Source organism: Acanthaster planci, linkage group LG01, assembly GCF_054643075.1.
Source record: "Acanthaster planci isolate LZ-2023a linkage group LG01, COTS_SCS, whole genome shotgun sequence".
Lineage (NCBI taxonomy): Eukaryota > Metazoa > Echinodermata > Asteroidea > Valvatida > Acanthasteridae > Acanthaster > Acanthaster planci.
Genome location: NC_141777.1, coordinates 15670651 through 15694788, shown reverse-complemented (window position 1 = coordinate 15694788; position 24138 = coordinate 15670651). Strand labels below are relative to the sequence as shown.

Here is a 24138-nt window from a genome sequence, read left to right as displayed (position 1 = left end):
GGTACTGGCAAAAAGTTGAAACTTTAAAGATGGGTTGTGTTTTGTTTAAATGTTCAGATGTATTTTAGGTTGCTGCACCCTGACCTTGCTAGAAAACAATTACTGAAACTTCTATTACAGATAAAAGAAGTATGAATCGATCTTTCGTATGATATAAGGGATGACTTGTGGCAACGAAACATGTTTTTTTTATGTCACACTTTTTATCGGCAAGATTTCTTTTTGTTGGGCAGTAAAATAGTCTCAGTCAGTCTTACATTGCATATTATGTGACTACAATGCTGGAATGTACAAGGTATGTACCACCGTCTGACTGTGTACTGTTATCTTGGGGATTAATGCTTCAAGAAAAAGTATATCTGACTTGCAGTAAGGCCTACGCTTATATAACCTGAGTCTAAATCCCCCAATAAACCAAACAATGTCAGTGAAAACCTTTCCCTCTTAAATGTAAAAGAAATGCAGCTAAAGCAAAAGAGATTAATTGGTGATTTAAAGAAAACAGCACCAGATAATGCATATAAGCTACATACGGAAGTTGTACAACCTTTTTCCACATTAAACATTTTTATTTATATGTTTTCCTGCTTACACGTGCAACTTTCGACAAGAAATTCCGTTATTTTCACAAGTTCCTTCGTGTCTCGCTGTCACAGTGGTGAAAACACATGCACAAAGCTCAGTATTAAAGCAATGCTGCGCTGGTTCCCGCTGTCCCATGCAAACAAACGCGGGATAGAAATGTTGCAACCAGTGTATACTAATGGTGATGATAAAGCATACTCCGGCAGTACACGCACGCAACCCTACAGCTGTACATTGAAAAACATCAATGTTGCAAGAAGATTTCTGCAAGTTAATTCACAGAACTTACTGTGAATTTAGCAGTTAGGTGAAATGGCAAAGTGGAGCGATTTTTTTACACCTACAATTAGATATAAACATATTGTTTCAGTGCATTTTCTCGCTGCCTAGCAACAACACAAATATCACTGCACTTTGGGGTGGGGGGGAGAGTCTCAAAAATGTATTTTCTGGCAGAGGCATGGTACTTCTCATGATTTAAGACACTTTAAAAGTTTTAAAGCAGTTAGTCGGCTGAAAAAGCTTGTTGCTAGGGTAAACATGTATTCTAGCAACCACTGCTAAGTGCACAGTTGTTTTCATTGGCACTACCCCTTAAAATGATCAGTATGGTCCGAAGAACATATGTGCCAAGTGTGATGCATCTTTCATTTTCAAAGCAAATAATCAAAACAAATATATTTACCTGTAGATCTGAGAATGCCATTTCTTTCAGGCTTTTCTCATCAAGGTCAGGAGTCAATTCATGACCCGCAGATATCATTCGGACAGGCCTCTGACCCTGAATTGCTGACCCTGATAGGGCACCAGTCAAACCAGAGAAGCCTGAAGAAGTGGGATGATTGACTGTGCTGTCTTCATCCTCTTGTAGCTGCTGTTGTTGCTGCTGTAACTGCTGCTGTTGGAACTGCTCAATGATGTGCGTCACCTCTGCCCTCAAGTCAGCAACCAAGTCTGATGAACAGAGTTCAACTGTAAACTGCAAGTTCAAATTTTAAAAAGGAAAAACTGAATAAGTAATGTCAGTGGATGTCAGATGGATTTTAAGGAATTTACAAAATTACACTAAAAATCGTGTATACAAAGTTCTTTCCATACCTTTGCCATATGTATAATCCATATCAGTTTAAGGTTTTTGCTCTGTAATGCTCATGACTGTTCTTAACAGGCAGCATATGGACTCACTGGATAGCCAGTAAATGACACTGCATGAACACTCATATTAGCTCATGTTGGCAGGAAATACCATGGAAAAACACTGGAATGGGCAACTGACATCTTCGTTTAGTGACAGTGCATATGGTAGACCTGTCGGTCAAATAATGAGATCATTTCTTACACCGTCTCACTGTTGTCACAAAGAAAGGAATAGCTGTGAAGAAATCTACAATGCTCAAAAAGAAGTCTGTATCACAATAGGTTGGTTAAGACCACATCATCACAGGTTGATTATCAAATGAATTGATAATGTTTTGTACCTTTTCTGTCCTGTTAGCCAATTGGCAAACTATTCTCAGTGTTTGGGAGTGACCCTCCAGTGGATGCCTTTTGTGACTAGTAATACCTCGGCCCTGTAGCTGCCACTGACGCAGGTGGTATGCATACCTTTGACAAATAAAATGTGTTTGTAACATGAGAAACCTCCAACCCTGATCTACAGTGTTTTGTTTTTTACACACGTAGACAACTGAATACTTCTGAATGGGTGATATTATTTCCCTGACAACTTTTCAAAGTGTAACCAAGACCATTTAATTAATTTCAGTGAAGATTTACAGCTTGACAAAAATCACTGGGAAGTTGAAAACAGGAAAATATTTTTTAATTTCAAAACAGGCAATGTGGAAACCATACCTTAAATAGTTTCAAATTTGTGGAACAAAGTTAGATTGAAAACCAAGTTTTTTCAATTAGCTAGGTTTATTTCTTAATCACTTGACGTCGGATGACGCATAAACACATACACTTTTCCTTCTCTGTACCACAGAGGATGTGTACACTTGTTTAAGAATTCTTGTTTCGTATCCGCAGTTGACGCATTAACGCATTTTGCTTGGTTGGGTCAAAGCACAAAAGATGATCCTACACTGCGACTAAATGGGCCAACCCCCGACCAACAGTAAGATGGAAATGCCTTTCTTGAGTAATTAGAATTGATATGAAGCACCCACACCATATACACAAGAGTTAAGGGGATAAAAGACCTCCTTTGTGTGGGTATGTGAATCGGCTGACATACGGACATGCCCAACAATTTTTACCAGGGCAGATGAAAAACACGGAAAAGAATGAAAATACTGATGCCTGAACACAAGAGCTGTGCCTCCCTACATGTTTGCAGGGTTGAAGACTTTGTGGGAAAAAAGCTGTCCCCTCCAGCTTTTTCAGGTAAGAAATTCTGACGTTAACTGGTGAAACAGTACAAATGGTATTACAAAAAATTACAAAAGAACCATTTTACTACAGCTTGAAAAATACACTGCCTGATTTGCTACCTTTTCCTGAAGGCTTCTAAGTGAGTCTTGAGAAGAGTTAGTCCTCTCTGAAGGATCAAGAGGCTGGAGTCCTGAGCTACGTCTAGTTTAGCTGAGGCTTGGGATAAACTCTCCATGCATCGCTTAATAAACTCCTCCTCCTTCTCCAGGGAACCGTTTCCAGCTGCAAGCAACCAATTACATGGAAGAAATAAAACCAATGTCACTTTAATCTGTACTACTGTATTCATTCCTATTAGAAATATAACACTTACATAATTGGGCAAACTTGGACAAAAATTAAGACAAATCATGGCAGTTGACATGGCAAAAGACTGTGCATGACCATCCACATACCGTCATTTTCAGAATATAAGCTGCATAGTGTAAAAGCCGCAGCATACAAAAATTGCAAATTAAGAATTAAAGTTGGCGCATAAGCCGCATCAGCGTATAAGCCGTACCGCAGTGCTGATGATCCAACCACGAAGGTCATTGTTCTGCACCAGTTAAAGCACCGGTACAATATGTCAATGGTTCCACTACACATGCAATCCTAATAAATGTAAGACTGCAAACGAGTGCCGCCATTAAAAATGAATTTGAAGTCTTTGCCCTTCTTTCCAAGCAGCCAGCAATAGTTATGCGGACAGGGATGTACAATACTAATAGCTGGAAGTCAGTTAAGTCAAAAAACCATTTTATCTTGTAGGCCAACTTTTTCTCACGAAAAGAATAGGCTTCTCGTACAAAAATACAACCGTATTACAAAATGTCCACAACACTACGTCCAATAAGCCATTTGCGAGTTAAATTTGAATAAAATCTGGTACACTGAGTTATCTGATTGCACATAAACGTAACGATTTGAATTTCCCAGACTAAAAACACTGTTGCTACACCTCGTGATTCGGGGCAAGCTTTTGTATAGTGACCACCATCTCTGGAATGGACTGGTTCCTTAGTGCCCTTCCTTATCCACTGAGAACAGTGTAATGTTGCAAGGCATCTCTTATGTAACTAAGCACAAGCTTGCTCTGAATCACAAGGTATAGCAACAGTGGTTTTAGTATGGAGAATTCAAGTTGTTATGTTCATGTGAATTTTGAGAATTCAGTGTACCAGATTTTGGTCAAAGTTAACTTGCAAAAGGCTTACTATCTCAAAGTTTTTATGATGCCTATCCAAAAAAACTGCCAAATTGCTTCAAAAATAGTAGTTGAAGGACCACCGCGAGACCTTAGTTCGATTCATCACACTGGAACGGGTTGTGTTGCACGTATGCATGCACGGCACGCACACTGCTTACACCACCCCACACCCCATCTGCAATGAATCCTACTTTCGGGCCAGCCTTACTATCATCGCAGACCCACTCATGGACAATCCCAATTCTGTCTCTTTCTGATAACCACGTGACCACAGAGAGTTATGTCATGAGAAAACCCAAGTGAAAACAAACCCAAAATTCTGTGGCATGTCACACTGAACACGATCGGGGAAAAGACAAAAGATTTGCTACATGAGGGTACACCGTTAAGCGGTTGATTTTTATTTACTTGTAGAAAGAAACTTAGTAAAATGATTATTTGTGTGCAAAAAACACCATGAAAATGAATTTTAAAAACGGGAAAATAATCACTAAGATATTGCCTGAGCAGAGCAAGTAAGGTCTGTTGTGGTTACGTACACATTTCATGCGACTCCATGACTCGGGGACTTCCGTTAACTTGAAATTCAGACAACTTGAATCTTCATTCACCAAGGTTCGAGTTATCAGATGTAAACAGCAACCAACAAAAACATGACTACACCACCTGCACACAGTACACGTTGCTTTGGCATGACTGATTTTATCCTTCAAAGGTTGCCGGATAAACCACCCAATGTATAAGCCGCAGAGACATTTTTCAGCGCGAGATCAACATATAAGCAGTAGCCTACATTCTGAAAATTACGGGACATATACATGTACTTTGAATCCACCAGTTGTTTTGGAAATTTTGTACAAAAGATACAGACATATTATTTTAATTCACATGGAAAATGCCCACTAAAAGGTAAAAGTTGAAGTTGACGAATTCCTTGATTTCTCACAAAGTAAAGATTTCGGGAGGATTCAAAGCAGTTATCACCAAAAAGGTTAAAGAATTACGATAATTTTGTAATACATGAAAGACAACATACTGCAAGACAGAATGAATATTACTAAATTAATAACATGACAAGAAGATGTAAAACTACTGCAATATAGCCAATCAGCATGTCTTGATAGGACGAGTTGAAGCAATTGGTTACTGAAGAAATCAATTTGAGTTACCATTGATATAGTATGAGTTGATATACTTGATTGCAGACAGACTAACATCAGTATTCTTGGCTCTTAAGGCAATTTTCCACAGATGATCAATTCCCGGCATCTACAAAAATAAACAGATACTTTAATGACAAAAAAAATCCCTTCTGTTGTGTTATCCTTGATGTTAACTAAATTAAGTTACACACACACACACAGAATTCAACTTTTAAAGGCATGACAATCCATATTAATTAGGTCATGTGTGCGTATGTATACTTCTTAGCAAATATAAAGACCCAACATTGCCATGGTAGGCAGGCATGTGCTCAGACAAGACAAAATGGGCGAGACAAACCAGTCAATAATGCAGACCATAGGTCATCTAACAGCATGACAACCATCAGGCAGCCTGACAAGGAATACCATAAAAGATACAACTGCAGTACCTCTACTGGTGGACTATCATAAGATGATGAGCTGGCTAGCCTGGCTAAGCTACACAGCTGCTGGAAAAGATTCAACCCTGTCATACTGATACTTTCAGGTTCAAGTTGAGGCATCTGTACAAAACAGAACACAAAAAGATACACTTTGATAACACGTAATGTCTTATCTCAATCCAATGTTAATGGATTGAATTATCCATTCCAGACTAATGTTGAGGAGATGGCATTACTGCAGTAGCATCATTTTCACACGCATGTTTAAACTTGATGCGCATGTGTATGTACATGTAGGTAAGTCCCAACACCCTAATGGTTGGATGAGTATGTAATGTACACATACCACCTATCAGTAAGTGTGTTACAACTGCAGTAGTGGCTTCTAGGTTTAATTGTTGTATTAATGTATACATAATTCTTTGTTCAGCTACGTAGGCATCATTACAGCATAACAAGCATAAATGAAAAACTGCATGCTGAAAAGTCACTATTTTCAGACAAAATTTGTAGTGAAAATAATTCACTGAAATGCAAAATGTTCAGGATAACTTTGCTCTTTTGTGTGCTCAATCAGAGCTAAAGTGTATATTCCATAATGACCTTGCCTTTTTGAAATAAACTCTGGCAAACTGGTTCAATGGAGTACTATAACATACATATACATGTACACAGAAGCTGCACTGTGTGTTAGGTCCATGTCTTTGCCTCTTGCAAATACGTACATGTACGTGGCACTGACAACACACAAAGCCATAGCTCTGGAAGTCTATTTTGAACACCGACCTAGAGCATGTCTTTCCAACCAACCTTTCCAAGAAGAGAGTCCTCACTCCTAGTCAATATGGGGTGAGTTAATTTAGGTACAACAGTACCTGTCTTTCACTGACAGAACACATAATATCAGTATTTTTCTTTTGACCACTCCACCATTACCTTATTGAAGAATATGTGTTTGAAAGTTTCCAAGCCCAATGCATGCTGGTCTTTGTTGCCAGCCTGATTCAGGAACCAACTCAGAGCCTCATCACCACATTCTGGATCCATGGCCAAACATGTCCAAAGTGTGTCAACTTGATCTAGGGTCAATCCTGTAAGGGACATTATGTTCCACAATCAATTCTTTGCAGCAATGAATCAAGTCAATGGATAATCCAACTGCACATGCACTTATCAAGATTTAACCATTTTAATTTGAAATAAGAGATCTACGGAAACAAATGTACGTGTAACCACTTTATATGCTGATTGTCATTTTTGTTTACCTGTTACTAAGCGCAAAACTAAAATACAGTTCACAAATAACAGCATATCAATCACTGCTATGAAATATGGTGCTATCTGGATGTTTCTAAATTTTGAACCCTCTGTGACTCAGCACAGGTAAAAAAGGTTATTTACCCCTAAACTAAAATAGTTGAACTTTGAAATAATAGGGAGGTTTCACACGCTAACGGTTACGTTTAGCACGCCGGATACATCACCAGTTGGTGTGGTTTCATGACATCATACGCATGTCACTATCCGCTAAATGTACACACGTCATGGATATCTCACTCGCTAAACTTAAGTACAAAATGCTTAGTCACATTTTAAATTTCCAGTTAATCTGTGTTACATTCTTCATGTATTCACGATCATCGTGAAAATTAACTTAGCGTATCCATTCACATGTGAAACCTCCCCAACGTATAACCAGCTGCAATCCCAAACTTATTTACTGTATCCCATACTATGAGTGTCACACATTCCAAACTTATCAATGTAACAAAAGCTGATTGAGAGTCTTCCAATTCAATATTTAGTGTTTAGGAATGTTTACAAGAGCAGCCTACACACATGGCCCTTCCAAGGACTGAAGACACAGTCACAAGGTACTCCTTACTGTCACCTGAAATACATGTACAAGGCTTTAATTCAGTAACTGTCAGGTTTTCCCCATATATTAAACATTAGCATGTGGGAAATTTGATGTCAATTGTTGGTATTATTATAAGAAGCAGACATTAAACAAAGTCAATTTTGCAGTGAGCAGGAAAAATACACTTCTGACACACACTATGCAACGGTCTGAATTACAGTGTGCGTTATTTTTAAAACAGGACCAGCTCAAAATAGAAATCATCCTCATCAAATAATAGCTGGAAATGAAATGATCTGTAGCCTGGCAGCCTGACAAGTATGTAACTCTAACAAGCAAACAAACAGAAATCAGTCTCACGTCACAGGATCCCATTAAAATCTAGAGCTTTTCAAAATTTTTCACATTGTTACCTGCCTGCAAATTTTTTAGTATTTAGCCAACACTGGTGATTGAAAAATGAAATCTCTAATAGTACTGGAGGTGTTGAAATGTGTTTATTCTATGTACACCATTTACATGGAGATACGGTATAACATATCTTTAAATGTTACTATCTGTTGACGATTAAAAAATATAACATATCTCTACTCTGAAATCTAGGTTGCACCTAAAAGCTAACCTAATACAACTAAAACAACTGGTGCCAACTTGGAAGCCTGCAAGATTGAATTCAATTTGCCAATAGACTAAGCACGTTTGTTTATTTCATTGTTAATGCTATTAACTTACTGAAGTGATCTGGCGAACCCAAAGTGGTGAACACACAAGTCAAGAACTGAAGTCTCGCTTGAACCTCTGCAGTATGAGTATACCTACAGAATATGCAACAAGCCAAAATGAAAACATTGGTATTTGTTATGGGAACACAGTTTTACTTTTATCATGAATTTCGACAGCCACACTACTATTCCCCTACTGAAAGGTTTTTTAAAAGAGATAGCATGAAATAACAAAGTTATATTTGTGTGCATTCTTGCCAAAAGCCTGTGATATAAGTACAAAGCCACTGCAAAATAACAGCTATATCTCCTCAATTGCAAGACTGCACTATTCAAGTTCTACATAATCATAACTTATCTCTTTGGTTTATCCAACAAGAACAAAATGAGCAAAAATACAACCACATCATTTCATCCCTAATATTTTAGAATCCCCTCATCTGTGACTCCAGTTTACTAAATAATGCAATATATCTTAACATGTTTAACACTTTTAAAAATAAATATCTTTGCAAGACACCAAGACCAGAATAAAAGCAGTTATTTGAAGTCATGTGACAATGGATTTTCTGTGATATAAAATATATGCGTTTTAAATCTGGTTTCAGTTTTTGAAACCAAAATATCAGAATTCAAAAATGAGGACTGAGAACTTCTGTTTTTAATAAGCACAACAGGTACACGAAAAAAACCAAAATTTTCTAGGAATGAAAACTTTCTATGAACCCTTCTAAAGGCAATTGATATCTTAATTATGCATCTAGGTTTCAGACTCATTCCAGAGGTAAGTGCAACTCCACTCAGCTGCATGATCCCTTTCAATTACCCAAACCATTTGACAACCAAGGAAAAGTACTGATTTTTCAAATATACATAGCAGGGATCACAGAGTCTGGGCCAATGAGATACTACATGTACATACATGGTTAATCAAGCCTTCGGTTGAAATCGTTTTTCTGCTAAAAGAAAAACCTACACAAGTTGTTAACCCCTTTGTCCTCTCTGTTTCTTTGTCCCTTACGAGTTGTGTGGGCAAAATGCATTATTTTAAGATAAATCAAGCGTATGTTTTAATTTCCCTAAACCCAAGTCATTTGTGTATATGTACATATATTGACATACTAGCTACAAATGTTTTGTATGGGATTTATAATGGGATTACCAAGACGATCACCTAAAAGGATTATCCCTGTTTTCTCAATCATCGGTACCAAAACAAAAATTTATGCAGATAAGATCCATATCCCATGAAGCTACATGAACATGTACATGAAAATGTAAACCAAAGATGAAATTGCAGGATTTCAAAGGAAACATATTGTGATGAAAAAATGTAACTATAACACAGCTCCAAGGACCCTAAATTTGTACGTGGTACACCTCTAAAGTTTCTTCAAGTAAATTCAGATTGTATTTGGACTGTCAATTTTTTTTCCGCAAGAAGATCCACATGGATAAACTCAAGATATGACTGGACATTCACTGGGCCTGAATGACAACTAGGCTTTGGCTCATCGTCACAAGTCATTAAAAAGTGGCTAATTAGCTTGATGTAAATGCAGAGCAGGATTGTCAATTTTTAGAAACTAAAGGGGGAAGCCAGAAAATACGGTATTACAAGTGAAAAATGTTAACAGAGGTCGTAAGAGGTACAGATATAAAGATGGATACTTGAACTGCCTAAACCACCAAATTGTCAGAAAAAAATGATTTCTATATTCATATGACTAAACATACAAATTTCAGAGGGGTCATTTCATTGAACTCACTGAACATACATGTACCATGTAGGTTCTTTTTGTCTCCAGACAACAAGGCATAATTTTGGCATTACTTTACAAGCTCAACTAAACACTGCAACTACTGATGACAAATCCTTAAAGAGCACCTCTAAGTAAAATCGTTTTCTCTGATTTTTATCTGTTCAAATAAATATGGAAGCATCCAAATCGAACAGTGTCATTTGTCTTCAGAGCTCAACTATAACAAGCTTTAAAGGGCTTTTTCTGTTCATGCCAAGATGCGAATTCTTAATGTAGATTGCGTCACTCGGAGAAAACAGAGAAAACAAGGGGAACCCTCGCCCTGTTTTCCTACTAGTGGATAAACCCTTGTTTTTGCCAAACAATGGCTACATGCATTGTGTGGCATGCACAAGGGTTTATTCACTAGGAACACATTTCTAAGACATCGCATGAAGTAATTCCAAAGTAATTGGTAATCAAGCAATAAACAAGCAGCAGACATCAGCACATTTGGTTGGTTAGTTGTACTCACAGTGATCTATCTTGTTGTATTCCACCCCTAACCTGATTGGTGTAGTGGATGAGGTTATTAAAGAACAAGTCCATCATGTGAAGCTCCTCCTCTGCCCACCTACAATGTCAAAGACAAACTAAATTCTTAACTTACATTACCATCATGTCTACCTGAACAAATTCATGCGAAGGCATTTCAGAAATGATTTACTGCATAAATTGGGTAACAAGTTGAGACATATTTCATGAAATTCATCCCAGGCACAAAGCCTGTGGCTTGCACAGTCCTGTTTGCAGGTTTCTTTCTCTAGATGACAGAATGACAATTTTAATAAATTAATGAAAAATTAAATGAAACTGACCTGAAGTTGAAATTTGATTGAAATTATATACTGCACTCTGGAGTGATATTAAGAATACATGGGAGTGGATCGCACATACGCAGACCAGCCTAGCAAATATGGGACAAGTCCAGCCCAGACCTCTGTACAATTCAATGGGAGGGTGGGTGTGAATCTAATTCTTAAGACATGTATTACTTCTAGACAGCTGTGAAGAACTTCAATCAAACTTCAACTTCAGGTAAAAGTGGTTTAAGTTTTCAATTCTACTCTGTCCTCTGCAGTTGTGATAACAGAATTCCATGGGACTTCAAAGCCAACTGGGGCTGTCTTGTAAAAAAAAAAATCCTAACTAAAAATAAATGAAACTAAGGATGATTATGCTCCTTCCAATTCACTTTGTTCTGTTTATTCCTGAGAAAAAGTTTTCTTTCAGAGCAACTCGTAAGATTAGAATTTTTTTGCACAGCAACTACCAGGTCCTTCAACTGAGCTCCTACGTTTGGATAAAACAACAATTCAATTGAACATGAATACAAGAAAAATAAAAAAAATGCTAGGTAATACCTGAAAAATTGGTTCTTCAAAACATGGTGTCCAAATTTAAATAGCAAAAACGGCAGTACAGAGGCAATGGCTATGGTATGCATGGCCCAGCATAGCCAAACTAGACATGGCCATGGTGGTCAGTTTATCAACACATTGTGTTCCAGCTTCTTGAAACTCAGATCGAAACTTATTGGTTGTAAAGTCGTTTTGCATCTTGTTAACTAGTTTGGTGAGGTAGAATCCTAAATTCCAAACAGCTGTATGAACAGCTTGAAGACTTTCATCAAATTTCTTTGTTGGACCTTTCAAAAGACTAATTCATCTAATTTAACTGCAGTCAATGCGATACAGTTTTGAAGGCACAGGATCACCACCGTAATTTCCATAACCAAATTGTAGTCCATGCCTGACGCGAACGTTTTAACTCCTCCTGCTAATGGCTCAGCAAAAGGCGGCCCGGTATCTTCTTCTTTAAGTACCTTCAGCTCATTCAGACGTATATAGTATTTGGATTGTTGCTATTCCCAGGCAAAGAAAGTATAGCACAATCGGCACTACCACAATCAACATCACGAACATAGCCGCTATCAGCTTTGTCATGTATGTTATTGCCTTGAGAATCCTCATCGAGGTCTTCATGCATGACCAGTGCAGCTTCATCATAATCACAATCATATTCATCCTCATGGCACCAACCAGCATACGTGTATGTACCAGGGGTATCACATTGCATTTGGAAAAATGGTCCTTCATCATAGTAAAAATGATCCCAACAAAGTCCATGCTCATGCTGAGCAGTTTTGGCAGCCTTCAGCTTGCCAACTTGGCCAGTTAACTTCAGCACATTGGACATTAGCAGGTTGATATTTTCATTCAGTTTGTCGACTGATTCCTCAGTCGTCTTTGTTAGGATATTTGTAGCACATAGAAATTTACGTGCAGTTTGCTTCTTGCCGCGCAAGCTAACATTCACTTGGGATATTTGATCATCTTTCCATTTCTTTTTGGGGGTCGCCATTGGCACCCTTTTGATCTTTGTCATGTTCACCACCTTTGACCATCTGGCTCAGTAAAGGAAAATGCAAATGCCTGAAACAAAAGCTGATGTCAAAATCTTTGACCGGGCTTCATCTAGTCTGCATAACAAAAGGATTGCAATCTGGTTGGTGCATCGCGATCATCTCCCATAGAATTCCATTATCACAACTCTAAAGGGCAGTGTAGAATTAAGACCAGCCAATGCAGAGTGACAACAGAAATTCACAGCTCATTCACTTATGAGAGATTTCAAGAAATGCCACTTCATTCCATTAAATTTTTTTTCAAACCAGTGGGCAGGACTAATTCAACAACTACTTTGTGATCATTTTGAAATACACAGTCTGTGGCATCAGTAACAAATGTTTTTAAAGAAATTACCTCCTGATAAATATCACATCATGCAACAAACAGATCCTTTGAAAAAGACCTTCCAAACACAGACTTGCTGCCCTACACCAGCAACTACATGTAAACATCAAACAACTATTAAACATAATACGAAAGATACAATTTATGACCAATTATCCACTCCACTACCTTCAAGCGATGCATACCTGACAAATTAGCTCTCACGGAATATTGACAGCAACTTATATTTTATGATCACAAGGCACTCAGCGACACACTGCAAACTTACATAGTAATCCAGTGGGTGTTGTAATTGTTGCGGTACTGTTGAAAGGACCCAAACAGCTTTGGTAAAAGACGAAGAGACACAACTTCTGACCTGTTCAAAGCATCAAACAAAACCCTATCAATACAGGAAGGGTATCAATCAAATAAATGCTGCCTTCAATTTACCTTTTGGACAACTCCATTTTACGTCTTAACGTGATCAGAGCAGCTTTGACACCTTGCAACAATCAACTAGTGCTTCAGCATTCAAAAGTTTTATTTCTTTATCCGCAATACAGAACTATGTTCCATTTCCTTTCCAAGTTATGAACATGGTACGTGTAAAATGTACATTTTTTTAGAAATACAATTACGATTCACAACTTTAATATTGATATTACTGCTATTACAATGCAAACTACTTGCATGCATCTGTGCACTCCTAAATGAGCTCACCTCACATTGAAGAATGTAATTTGCTTTTCTTTCTGGCTTTCAAAAAGAATGTGGATAATGGATCAACGTGACAGAAAAATGCCTTTTCAATTTTCAATTTCATTTTCTTTATTTAAATGTGAATACCTGTTGTTCTTCAAGTTTTCTAAGCAGCCTTCCACAAACTTCATGCGAATTTCTCGTTCAGGAAACCAGCAAACCAGAGAACACAGAAGTTTTTCAGTTTCAGCTGCAAGTCCCTCACTGAGATGGATCTATAATAGTGATATTAACAGGAAATATTAAAAATGCGTTCAACTGACAACCTTTTTTTAACTGTAAATAAAATGTCTCCAAAATTCAACAATTTTTATCACCAAAGAAGAATGATGTATTTGTAAGTACAAATGCCCCACCATGTCTGATATAAACTCACAACTTTTAATTCATAATCACAGAAAGTCTCCATTGGGAAAACCATTTCTCTGCCATATCAATAATGACCTTGATCTCTGAACTGCTGAGTCCAAAACCAACAAGCTTCCAATGGAAACAAAAACCAGCTTACACATCACAATTGATGCTTGTATGTCTAGTCCTCAAGTTACAGCACTTGGGAAAACTTAGCAAATACGCACCCACACTTACCTTACACACCTTGTGTGGACATTCCTTTCTTTTTCATGCAGTTAAGAAAACTTAGTGAGCATACTCGTTTTTCTTGAACTGGGAACAAGATTTTCAGCTGGCTTTTTGTACAAGGTTTCCTTGACTATTCCTCGTCCTTTTACGAAGGATGACCCCTACCCCCAAATGCCTCTAAACTTCTTTTTCAGAGAAGAGGAAACGTCTTTTGGACATGTGTAAGTTCACAGAAGGTCTTTCTTTTCTGCATTGTGTGGACATCTTTTGTTCACAAGTCCACACTAGTTATGTAAGGTAAGCGCACCCCAAAACACGGGAGAAGGCAAATGCAGCACGCAACTTCAAGCTTCATCAGCGGACCACAACAAAATAACTAGTGTTATACATTCCCATTACTATGCTCCATAATGGCATTTAGCCACATAAAGTTCTTTTTCACATCCCCACCTGTTCTCCCATGAATAGTATGCATTTGACATTAGTTAGAGCACTCTCCTTCACAGCGGTTTCTTTTTTTGGATACTAAACTTAAAATATTAAGTCCCACATACAATAAGTACAGTCGACTCTTGTTATGAAATCCATGAGTCTTGTGGGGATGTTCGCTGTATCTGAAATTCGTTGTAGGCGTAACTCAGTGCAATGGCTTAGGTGTATTGTATGAATAGTCCTACTGTGTACAGTGCTACATACAATGTACATTTACATGTACTGTACATGCATACAGGTGAACGTGGTTGATGTTAATGATATCAAAAGATTACTTGGTTATGATTTATCAAATACATTGTGATATGTACAGAATGATAAACATCACTGTCATATGAAAACATATTTAATGTACATGTGAGATAAAAAGAAAACACATGTACAGTTGACTTTCGTTATAATGAAATCAGCTATAACAAAATTCCGGTTATAACAGACACACATCTTTGGTGCCGGCAAAAATGTGCACACCTCAACGGGGAAAAATTTGTTACTGCAAATCCCAATTGTATTAAATTCCTGTTACAATGAAACGTTTCTGTGACTCTGAAGCCCAAAAAACATTGCTGACGACCCATTTATAATGAGCATTTACGCATGCGCTAAGGCAATGCTGCACTGGTTCCCACAATCGCGAACTACTGCCAAAGAAATCATGCTGGAAATACCGCCACCAGTTACGTACATGTATTGTTGCTCTACACAAACGCAGCTCAACAGTTGCACGTCAAAAGCCATTGCCGTTACAAAATTTCTGCAAGTAAATTCACAGAAATTGATCTCCTGTCTGTGTTTGCCTCTTCTGTGTTCATGGATTTGACTTGAGGTTGTACTGCTTGTACTTGAAGTGAACATGTTTTCACAAATTTCCTGCTTAAGCACAAGGTTTAGCACCCACCCCTCCAAATGCACACACACGCTTACAACGTGCTATAAACTGACATTGTTTGCCAGTTTCCTGTCCTGATGAGTAGCATTGTGCACGATTCCAAAATTCGATGATTTTTAAAAACTTTTTACAGCAGCACCAAAACACAAAAATCCCTTGCCAATTCCGAAAAAAGACACTCCAAATGAGTTCGCTTCTGAAGAGCCAAACTGATCGCCCAACACTGAATTATTCTTAATGCTGCTAAATAACTAGTGTGCCAACCTATGAGATTGTGCACCTGCATAACGTACCTTTTGAAGACATATTTGTATCTTTCCAATCACAATATTCCCTTAAGACATCATACTTCTTCATTGACAATCTCGCGCAGGTGCTCGCCTTGTTGCACGAGTAAACTCAGACTACTGATCAATTGTCATGGTCATTCGGCTAGTGTCAAACATCAAAAGACACACGGAAAATAAACTAAAAATGCCTCCCCATGAAACAATTTGTGTTGGGAAGACTATTTACATGGGTGGATCCTTCAGTTGACGAGTCTTCACATTCTGTCTGGTACACACAGGCCGACATGTGTGTGCCATTATGTTAGCTTCGTCACGGTCCTCATTCGTGGCGATCAAAAGTCTTTTAAAAATCCCTGGCCTGATGCTTTTGTTTGCTTTGTATCTTCACATGTACATTAAATATGTTTTCATGTGACAGTGAAATTAATTATTCTAAACACATCACAGTATATTTGATTTATCATAACCGAAAGATCTTGACATCGATCACATTCACATGTATTAACATACAGTACATGTAAATGTACACTGTACATGGCGGATTTTGTAATAAAGAGAGTTGACTGTACCTGTAAAAGCATTGAGCCGGGGATTTTTTAAGACTTTCGATCGCCATGGATGAGGACGAAACCAACTTAATGGCACGCGCATGTGGACTTGTGTGTACCTGCAAGAATGTGAACACTCATAACCTGAAGCCCCCCTTCCATGTAAGTAGTCTTTCCAACACAAATTGTAAAGGAGAGACTTTTTAATTTTCCATATGTCTCTTGATGTTCAACACTAGCTGCATGACTATGATTGATCGATAGTCTGTGTTCACTTGCCCACCGCGAAGAAGCATGATGTCATGAGGGAATATTGTGATTGGATAGCTATATCTTGCAAAATGTACATCATGTGAGCACACAATCTCATTGATGGGTGTGCTTGTTCTTTTAGCAGCAATATGAGTAATTCAGTGTTTGGCGATTAGTTGGGCTCTTCAGAAGCAAGAATAGTTGAGGGAACATATTTGGGGTGTATTTTTATCGAAATTGGGAAGGAATCTTTTGTTCTGGCATTGCTATAATCTGTGTAAAAAAAATCATTGATTTTTTAAATCAAGCACTATGCTAGTCATGACAACAGGAAACTGGCGAACAATGTCGGTATATCACATTGTAACCGTGCATGATGCATCTGGAGTCGGTAAACCTCATGCTGCGGCAGGAAATTTTGTGAAAACATGCTCGCTTCAAGTACGAGCAGTGTGGCCTAAAATAAAATTCATAAACACAGAAAATACAAACATGGACATGAGATCAATTTTCTAACAGCAATTTTTTTTTTTTGATGTGCAACTGTACAGCCCCATTTGTATGCAATGTAGTGTAATGTACGCCGCTACTTTTGCCAGGATACGTACACTGACTGGTTGCCACATTTCCATCATGCCTTTTTTCGGCAATGGTTCGGTGCGGCAGGAACCAGTGCAGCACTGCTTCAATTGCATTACGCACATTTTCACCACCGAGATTCGTAAACACTTGTTATAAATGGGTCATCAACAATGGTTTTTCAGGCAACAAAGTCACAAAAACCTTTGATTGTAACAGGAATTTTGTACAATGCAATTTCACAGTAACAGATTTTCTCCCCATAGAAATGTGCACATTTTTGCCAGGACCACAGATGTGTGTTTGTTATAACCGGAATTTTGTTAAAGCTGATTTTGTAATAACGAGAGTCAACAGTACATGTAAAATAGTTTCTTATATTGTTCCTTAGCATGCATGTAGAATTTTTTGTGAAGCGCAATGGTGCATGGAGTGCACAAATGGAGTAAAAACAATATCAGCCACTGCTACAGGCTCTCAGTGAGTCTAACGAAAAATTCCACTTCACAAGAACGCTAAACCTACATGCCGTGTAACCTCAAACCGAGGACTTGAAAGCGGAAAACACAGATGTACATTATAAATCTCATTCTCAGCACATTAACCACATTAACTGGAATCCCTGGCAGGGAGTGGTTAATTCTGGTAGTTTCATGGCTTTCAGATTATCAGAGTTTAAGATATTCTTCATAATGTCCTAGTGGTCACTGGCACTGTTATCATTAACCACTTCCTGCCGGGGATTCTGGATCCGGACGCGTATGCTTTATATGCGTGGCCAGGGTCTCCGAACTCTGACAAAGGGACCGGGGCCTGGAAACAAAAGACCGTACTCGGAACAAAAGACCAGGCCGCTGGGAATCACCGACATTTTTTCACTCTTAAAAGAGGAGACAATCCAGCCTTGTTTTTAAACAGTATACCACGGTTTGGGGTGTTTAGAGCGAGCGGATTACCACCGGGGACAAAATCGTTCCACCACCGCAGCGATGAGCCACACAACACCGCTGCATGCTAATCTGGCCCCTACTGAAAAGAGGTCAGCAGCACACTGAGCCAGGTTCGTGAACAAAAGTTAGTTATATAACACCGCACAATCTGGGCTCTTTTTACAAGGCTACAGGCCTGGCTGAAATACTCAAGTGTCAATAGATTTTGTCTGTCAGGCTAGAGTGGAAACCAGACAATCCTTCACATGTTTATAAGTGTCCAGTAAACTAAGATACGAATTTTTCAAGAATTTTGAAAACACAAAAAAATGATAAATATCCCACCCCAGCATCATCAACATTGATAACTGCCCCGGCAGGAAGTGGTTAAGAACCTGTCTATCATGCATGCATCAACTGTTTGATTCCATACACTGTCTTAAGCACAAATATTAATGGTAATAATTTATAAAATATTAAATGATATATCCATGGTTATTCTGTAAATGACAGAATATATGTAGCCTTGAAACTTCAGATTATATGTTGCATATTGAAGGTGTATGGGAAGTGTAAAGTAGGCTGCTGCATTGATTGTAACGATGTACAGATGTAATGTTCAAGTTTAGTTCCTCTTAGAGCACTATGATGGGAATGTATCGCTCATGAAGAACATACTTGCCAAATGCACAATGACAAGGATATACATGTAATGTAACATCCAGGGTGACTTCTTCAATGATGAAATGACAAAAAAGTTTACCAATGTGTGTATGGGAATTCTACACTTTCCCCAGAGTAAGGGCTAATAAGTCTTGTTTTAGAATTTGTTTCAAGTTCCAAAGAAAAGGACCCGTTACTTCATTTTAAGTGAAGCCTTGCATAAGTCATTTCTTCTTGGTTCAATCTTTGCAAGTCTTGCTCAAGATGCATAAAGATGTAATCACCAATAACAATGCAACAGGTTTAATTTACCGCATTCTCATCCTGTACTTGGTCCCAGAGCAAGGTGTGGCCTTTTTTGCAAACATCATCAAAGTTGAAATCTGCAAATGGGGTTGCAATATCCTCCTTCTCAGTATGGTGAGAGCATGTACCTACAATAATCAGACACAAAGATTTCACATTATCTTCCCTCAATAAGCAATGGATGATCTTAACATATTCATGTCTTCAAATTCTAAGACAGAAAAAAAAATGAAATTTTAATGCTTCCAAACGTATGTGAAACTCTGCCCCTTGTAAAATAGGTTTCACAGACTGAAAATGTCACTAAAGGGAAAAGAAGCCATGTTTGATTACTTGAGAGGCGGCTGCGATACACAGGACTAATATCTGGCAAGTGATGATGGTGTCTATGGCGATGTGTATGCTGGTGATGATGTATAGAGCTTAGGTGAGCACTGAGCTGCACCATCTCATCCTCACATGCTGAATCCTCTTCTTCCTCCCCATCAAAGTCAGCCATGTTTTTTTCAGACTTAGCACTAGCCTGGGAGCTACTGCAAGACCCTTCCTCAGCACTGATCAGATCATCCATGACATTGCTATATGGGGACAAGAAATGGAACAGGAAGGAAAGTATTTCAGAAAGTGTTCCGAAACAGATATTTTCGGCCACATACAAGAATGCTAAAATATTGTTTTGTAATGGTTGAACGACCCACCTTCGAACTGTGTGATGGTGTGGCAAGTACCTTCTGCAGTCATATACCTCCGTTTCCAGGTTTCTATTCCTCACATAGTAATCTTCAGCTTCCCTCGCCTCCTGAGGCAGCTGCCTATGGTCTGATTGAGGAGAAGATGGTAATGATCCTATCACTCCTTCGTGATGTACAGGAGTCCTTTCAATCTCTACATCAGCATCTTCAGTCTTTCTCTCTTCTTCCACTTCTTCCTCTCTAGCTTCCTTTGCCTTCTCCTCCAGTTTTCCCATCAGGAGCTGCTTTTTAATCCGTCGTGGCCGAACTGTAGCTTGGAAAAAGCGTCCATGCTGGATTCCTTCGCTCTCCTCTGATGTTGCACTGTCACTGATATCTCCACCTTGAAGGCATTTGCGTAGGTGGCTCTGATGTCCCAATAAGGTGGATCTGTGCCTGTCAGAGCAGCATGGATGTCTCATTCCTGTCCTCTCTTCATCTTCTTCTTCACTCTGCATCTCTGCATCACTTTCCTCACTAACATCTTCATACTCACTTCCAAGTTGTGTCCCATGCTCCTCACTTTCTTCAGTGACATCACTATCACTTTCAGAGTTTTCTGGACTAGTCACCATAGCCTCATTCTCTGAATCAATGTTATCTGAGTCATGTTCTGTTATTGAACTTTCTGATCCATCCTCGGCCGGTCTTGGTTTTATGAGCCTTTTGCGTCGACGGATGGCTACAGCTCTGAGAGGTTTGTGTGAATGGTGGGTGTTACGAGAGCCAGAGGGGTCACTCCTTATTTCAGGCCGAGGTTTCCCTTTGGATGTTTCTGGTTCTTTCTCAGTAGTGTTAAGAGACTTGACCCTGCTGGCATCTATGCTATCATCCTATAAAAAATTTACATGACAATTGTTCAAGGTTTTCATCACAGTTTGATCACAAAACAGAAGGGGAAGAAGACATAATTTCAATCAAACTGCAGTGCAGCCTCCTTCCCATAAGCTGAGTGCACGTTCCTTCACTAGCACCGGCTATAAAGTAGACAACAAAATGACGCTAACTAGTTATTCAGATCGAATATGCATAAATTGAAATTGCAATGTGCACACACATGGAAGGGCAGAAATAATGTGTAAACAATTTTTTCTAGACTGGCATGCCTTTATCAGAGTATTAGAAATAACCACAACTTGAAGGAGATGGCTGAGGTGTATATCTATAGCGGTTTTAATTTCAATCTCCAAAATACATGTAGTTGAATATTTCAGTTACAAAGTACCATGAGTTATAATTGGCAAGGCATGGTAGTAACTATCATGGTGTAGCAACATCAGAACCATGGGAATGAAGTTGACTGCAGTGATCTTAGTTACATACACATGAAATGCTAACAAAAAGAAACCACCTATTCCTAAATACCGATGGCACAGCTTGATTGTAATTTCTTTTCCAGCCTTATATTGACTATGTGGAACAAAAACAGACAGTTGCAGTGTTATACAAATAATGGATATCTGACTTAACATTTATTGTGCACAGTTGAAGTCCGTCAAAATTGACAAAAATACAGAGGTAGATTCTGCCATAAATTTGTACTCCCCTCCTTTCCTAAGACTTCCACTTATGACTGTCTTTAAGGGCTTTGGAAGTTCCCATACTACGAGTATTAAAATTAATCTCTCACATACAATTTTGTAAATTCCAACTTAATCATCTTGTTGGCTGCTGTATCTTATCTACATTTATTTAGTTTCCAGCCAATCTGTCCAGAATGAATAGATACCCTGGTTTCACCAATGTAGCGATCTCATATGGGCTGGTTTATCCTCACTCTTCCTCTGCATTAGGATCTAGCCTACCTCTTGGTGATGACTGCAATGTGGAGACTGATCTTCTATGACACTTTGTGGAGTTTCCTCAGTGTTATTATCATCATCTTCTTCCAGCTCATAGATCTCTACCATGCGGCTGTTGTTGCTATTCATGACACCAAGATGACCTGGGAATGAAAGCAGTCTCAAATTCCATTAAAGTGTTGTTTCAGGGCTGTTTGGAGTGAAGTAACTTAAAAGCTGAAATGTAGTTAGAAAGTGATGAAGCCCAAATTCCTTAAGAATTATTTCCATCCCTTTTTACATCTCTACACTGAAATGTCTTATTTTTCATTTGACATTAGAAAGACAGTTTGTGTATATAAATAATTTAAACTTGGTGTTTTTCTAACCCCACTGCATAATCTTATGAAGTACCAGACTGTTCATTTCATTATACTAATTGCTTGTTTGGATGTCTGACCTGACCTTGAAGTTACATTTAACTCGAGTGGCAAACACAGCTCAATAAAAGTGGCTGACAAAATGACTGGTCAGCTTAAGTACACAGACATATTGACCAATCAACTGGTTGAATGTTACCTTTGTCTGAGCCCATTTCTAGGCTGCTCCTAAGTAGAGGAAACTCATGCTGAGAATGTCTAACATCTGGCCTCAATGGAGTAGTGGCACTCACTGCACTGCTGGAGATCGCACTTGTCCAGATACATTTTGTTATTACTTGAGAGAGGTACAAGGTCTGAAAAAAAACCCACTTCATCATGTCATACCTTTATGCTCTGTCTATAAACACTTTAGACTTAATTGTTGTAGTACTTGTACTCCTGCTCCTCTTAATGTACTCATCCTTGCATGAAAAAATGCCATGTACTCGTACTCATACCCATGTACTCACACTCGTACTCAGAGAACTACATTCCTTTATAGAACACTAGAGTGTAACCCTAAGATTTAAATTTCTCATCTCTTGGAATACGTCCATGCAGACATATGAAATCCATTACAAACAACACTAACAGCTGAAACATTTTTAATGAGTCTACAAAATTTTCCAGTAAAACCAAACAGGCAAATTTCTACAAAATGTAGACGAGGGAATCTCACCTGCTCAGTGTGTTCTGAGGGGTGTAACCGTGACACCAGTTTCAACAGATGAAAGAGCGGACCAGCCTCAAGATGCTTGATCAGATGAGGGAAAAGATCATGAACATAGCGGCCCGAATGCTTGAGTTGAGTAGCTGCCCAGATGATGTCAATGTGTTTAGTAGTCAGTGCACCCTCAGCTGCTAGGAAGTTGAGTATGATCTGGCACTGTTTGATGATCTGTTTTGGCATCCAAAATAATGAATAGGATTTTAAGATTAAACTACAGGTGTTTATGACTGTACAACCTATAGCCAAGCTACCTGAGGTGTTTATGACTGTACAACCTATAGCCAAGCTACCTGAGGTGTTTATGACTGTACAACCTATAGCCAAGGTATCTGAGGTGTTTATGAATGTACAACCTACAGCCAAGCTATCTGAGGTGTTTATGAATGTACAACCTACAGCCAAGCTATCTGAGGTGTTTATGAATGTACAACCTACAGCCAAGCTATCTGAGGTGTTTATGAATGTACAACCTATAGCCAAGCTATCTGAGGTGTTTATGAAAGTACAACCTATAGACAAGCTACCTGAGGTGTTTATGACTGTACAACCTATAGCCAAGCTATCCGAGGTGTTTATGACTGTACAACCTATAGCCAAGCTATCTGAGGTGTTTATGAATGTACAACCTATAGCCAAGGTATCTGAGGTGTTTATGAATGTACAACCTATAGCCAAGCTATCTGAGGTGTTTATGAATGTACAACCTACAGCCAAGCTATCTGAGGTGTTTATGAATGTACAACCTATAGCCAAGCTATCTGAGGTGTTTATGAAAGTACAACCTATTCAATGAACCACTGAATCAAACTATTTTTTACATGTTGAGAACTGCGATCAAGATGAAAAATAGGATTTGTTAATTTATGCCTTCTATCATCAAATTCAAGAGATATACATGAAGAAATACAGGTTGTATACTTTGACGTTACCTCTAGATGCATGTTTGGTCCAAACAGATGTTCTACCACCTCTTTCTCTAGAAGCCAAGCAGTCAGTTGGGACCCAACGCTGAAAATGAATAGTAAGGTACTGTGCTATTGGTTTCACTCTAAAATTTACACTGAGAAGACCACTGAATTAAAAGTGAGCACCCAAAAACATCTTGGGAAGTTAAGGGCTCATTATATAGGACAAACCCAAATGGGCTGGTCACATCATCATCATCTCATCATACTTATGCCTTCTAAACCTGTGAAAACCACCCATTCTAGGAATCATAACCCTGAATAGCTACTACAATGTAACAGGTGATGGGATTTCTTGG

General features: G+C 38.5%; 1 protein-coding gene across 2 annotated transcripts in view; it reads right to left on the bottom strand.

Moving 5' to 3' along the window:
* Positions 1–24138, bottom strand: part of usp34 (ubiquitin specific peptidase 34) — a 118027-nt gene that overhangs the window by 77637 nt on the left and 16252 nt on the right. For both annotated transcript variants that reach the window (XM_087134124.1, XM_087134185.1), the window contains exons 9-25: positions 23804–23882; positions 22824–23042; positions 22302–22458; positions 21747–21886; positions 19909–20774; positions 19544–19788; positions 19217–19338; positions 13768–13895; positions 13208–13297; positions 10659–10757; positions 8392–8474; positions 6735–6889; positions 5805–5918; positions 5380–5479; positions 3081–3243; positions 2064–2190; positions 1271–1564 (exon numbers count right to left, since the gene is read on the bottom strand). In XM_087134124.1, coding sequence (XP_086990250.1) covers positions 1271–1564; positions 2064–2190; positions 3081–3243; positions 5380–5479; positions 5805–5918; positions 6735–6889; positions 8392–8474; positions 10659–10757; positions 13208–13297; positions 13768–13895; positions 19217–19338; positions 19544–19788; positions 19909–20774; positions 21747–21886; positions 22302–22458; positions 22824–23042; positions 23804–23882 — 3181 coding nt within the window. The remainder of the gene's footprint in view (positions 1–1270; positions 1565–2063; positions 2191–3080; positions 3244–5379; positions 5480–5804; positions 5919–6734; positions 6890–8391; positions 8475–10658; positions 10758–13207; positions 13298–13767; positions 13896–19216; positions 19339–19543; positions 19789–19908; positions 20775–21746; positions 21887–22301; positions 22459–22823; positions 23043–23803; positions 23883–24138) is intronic.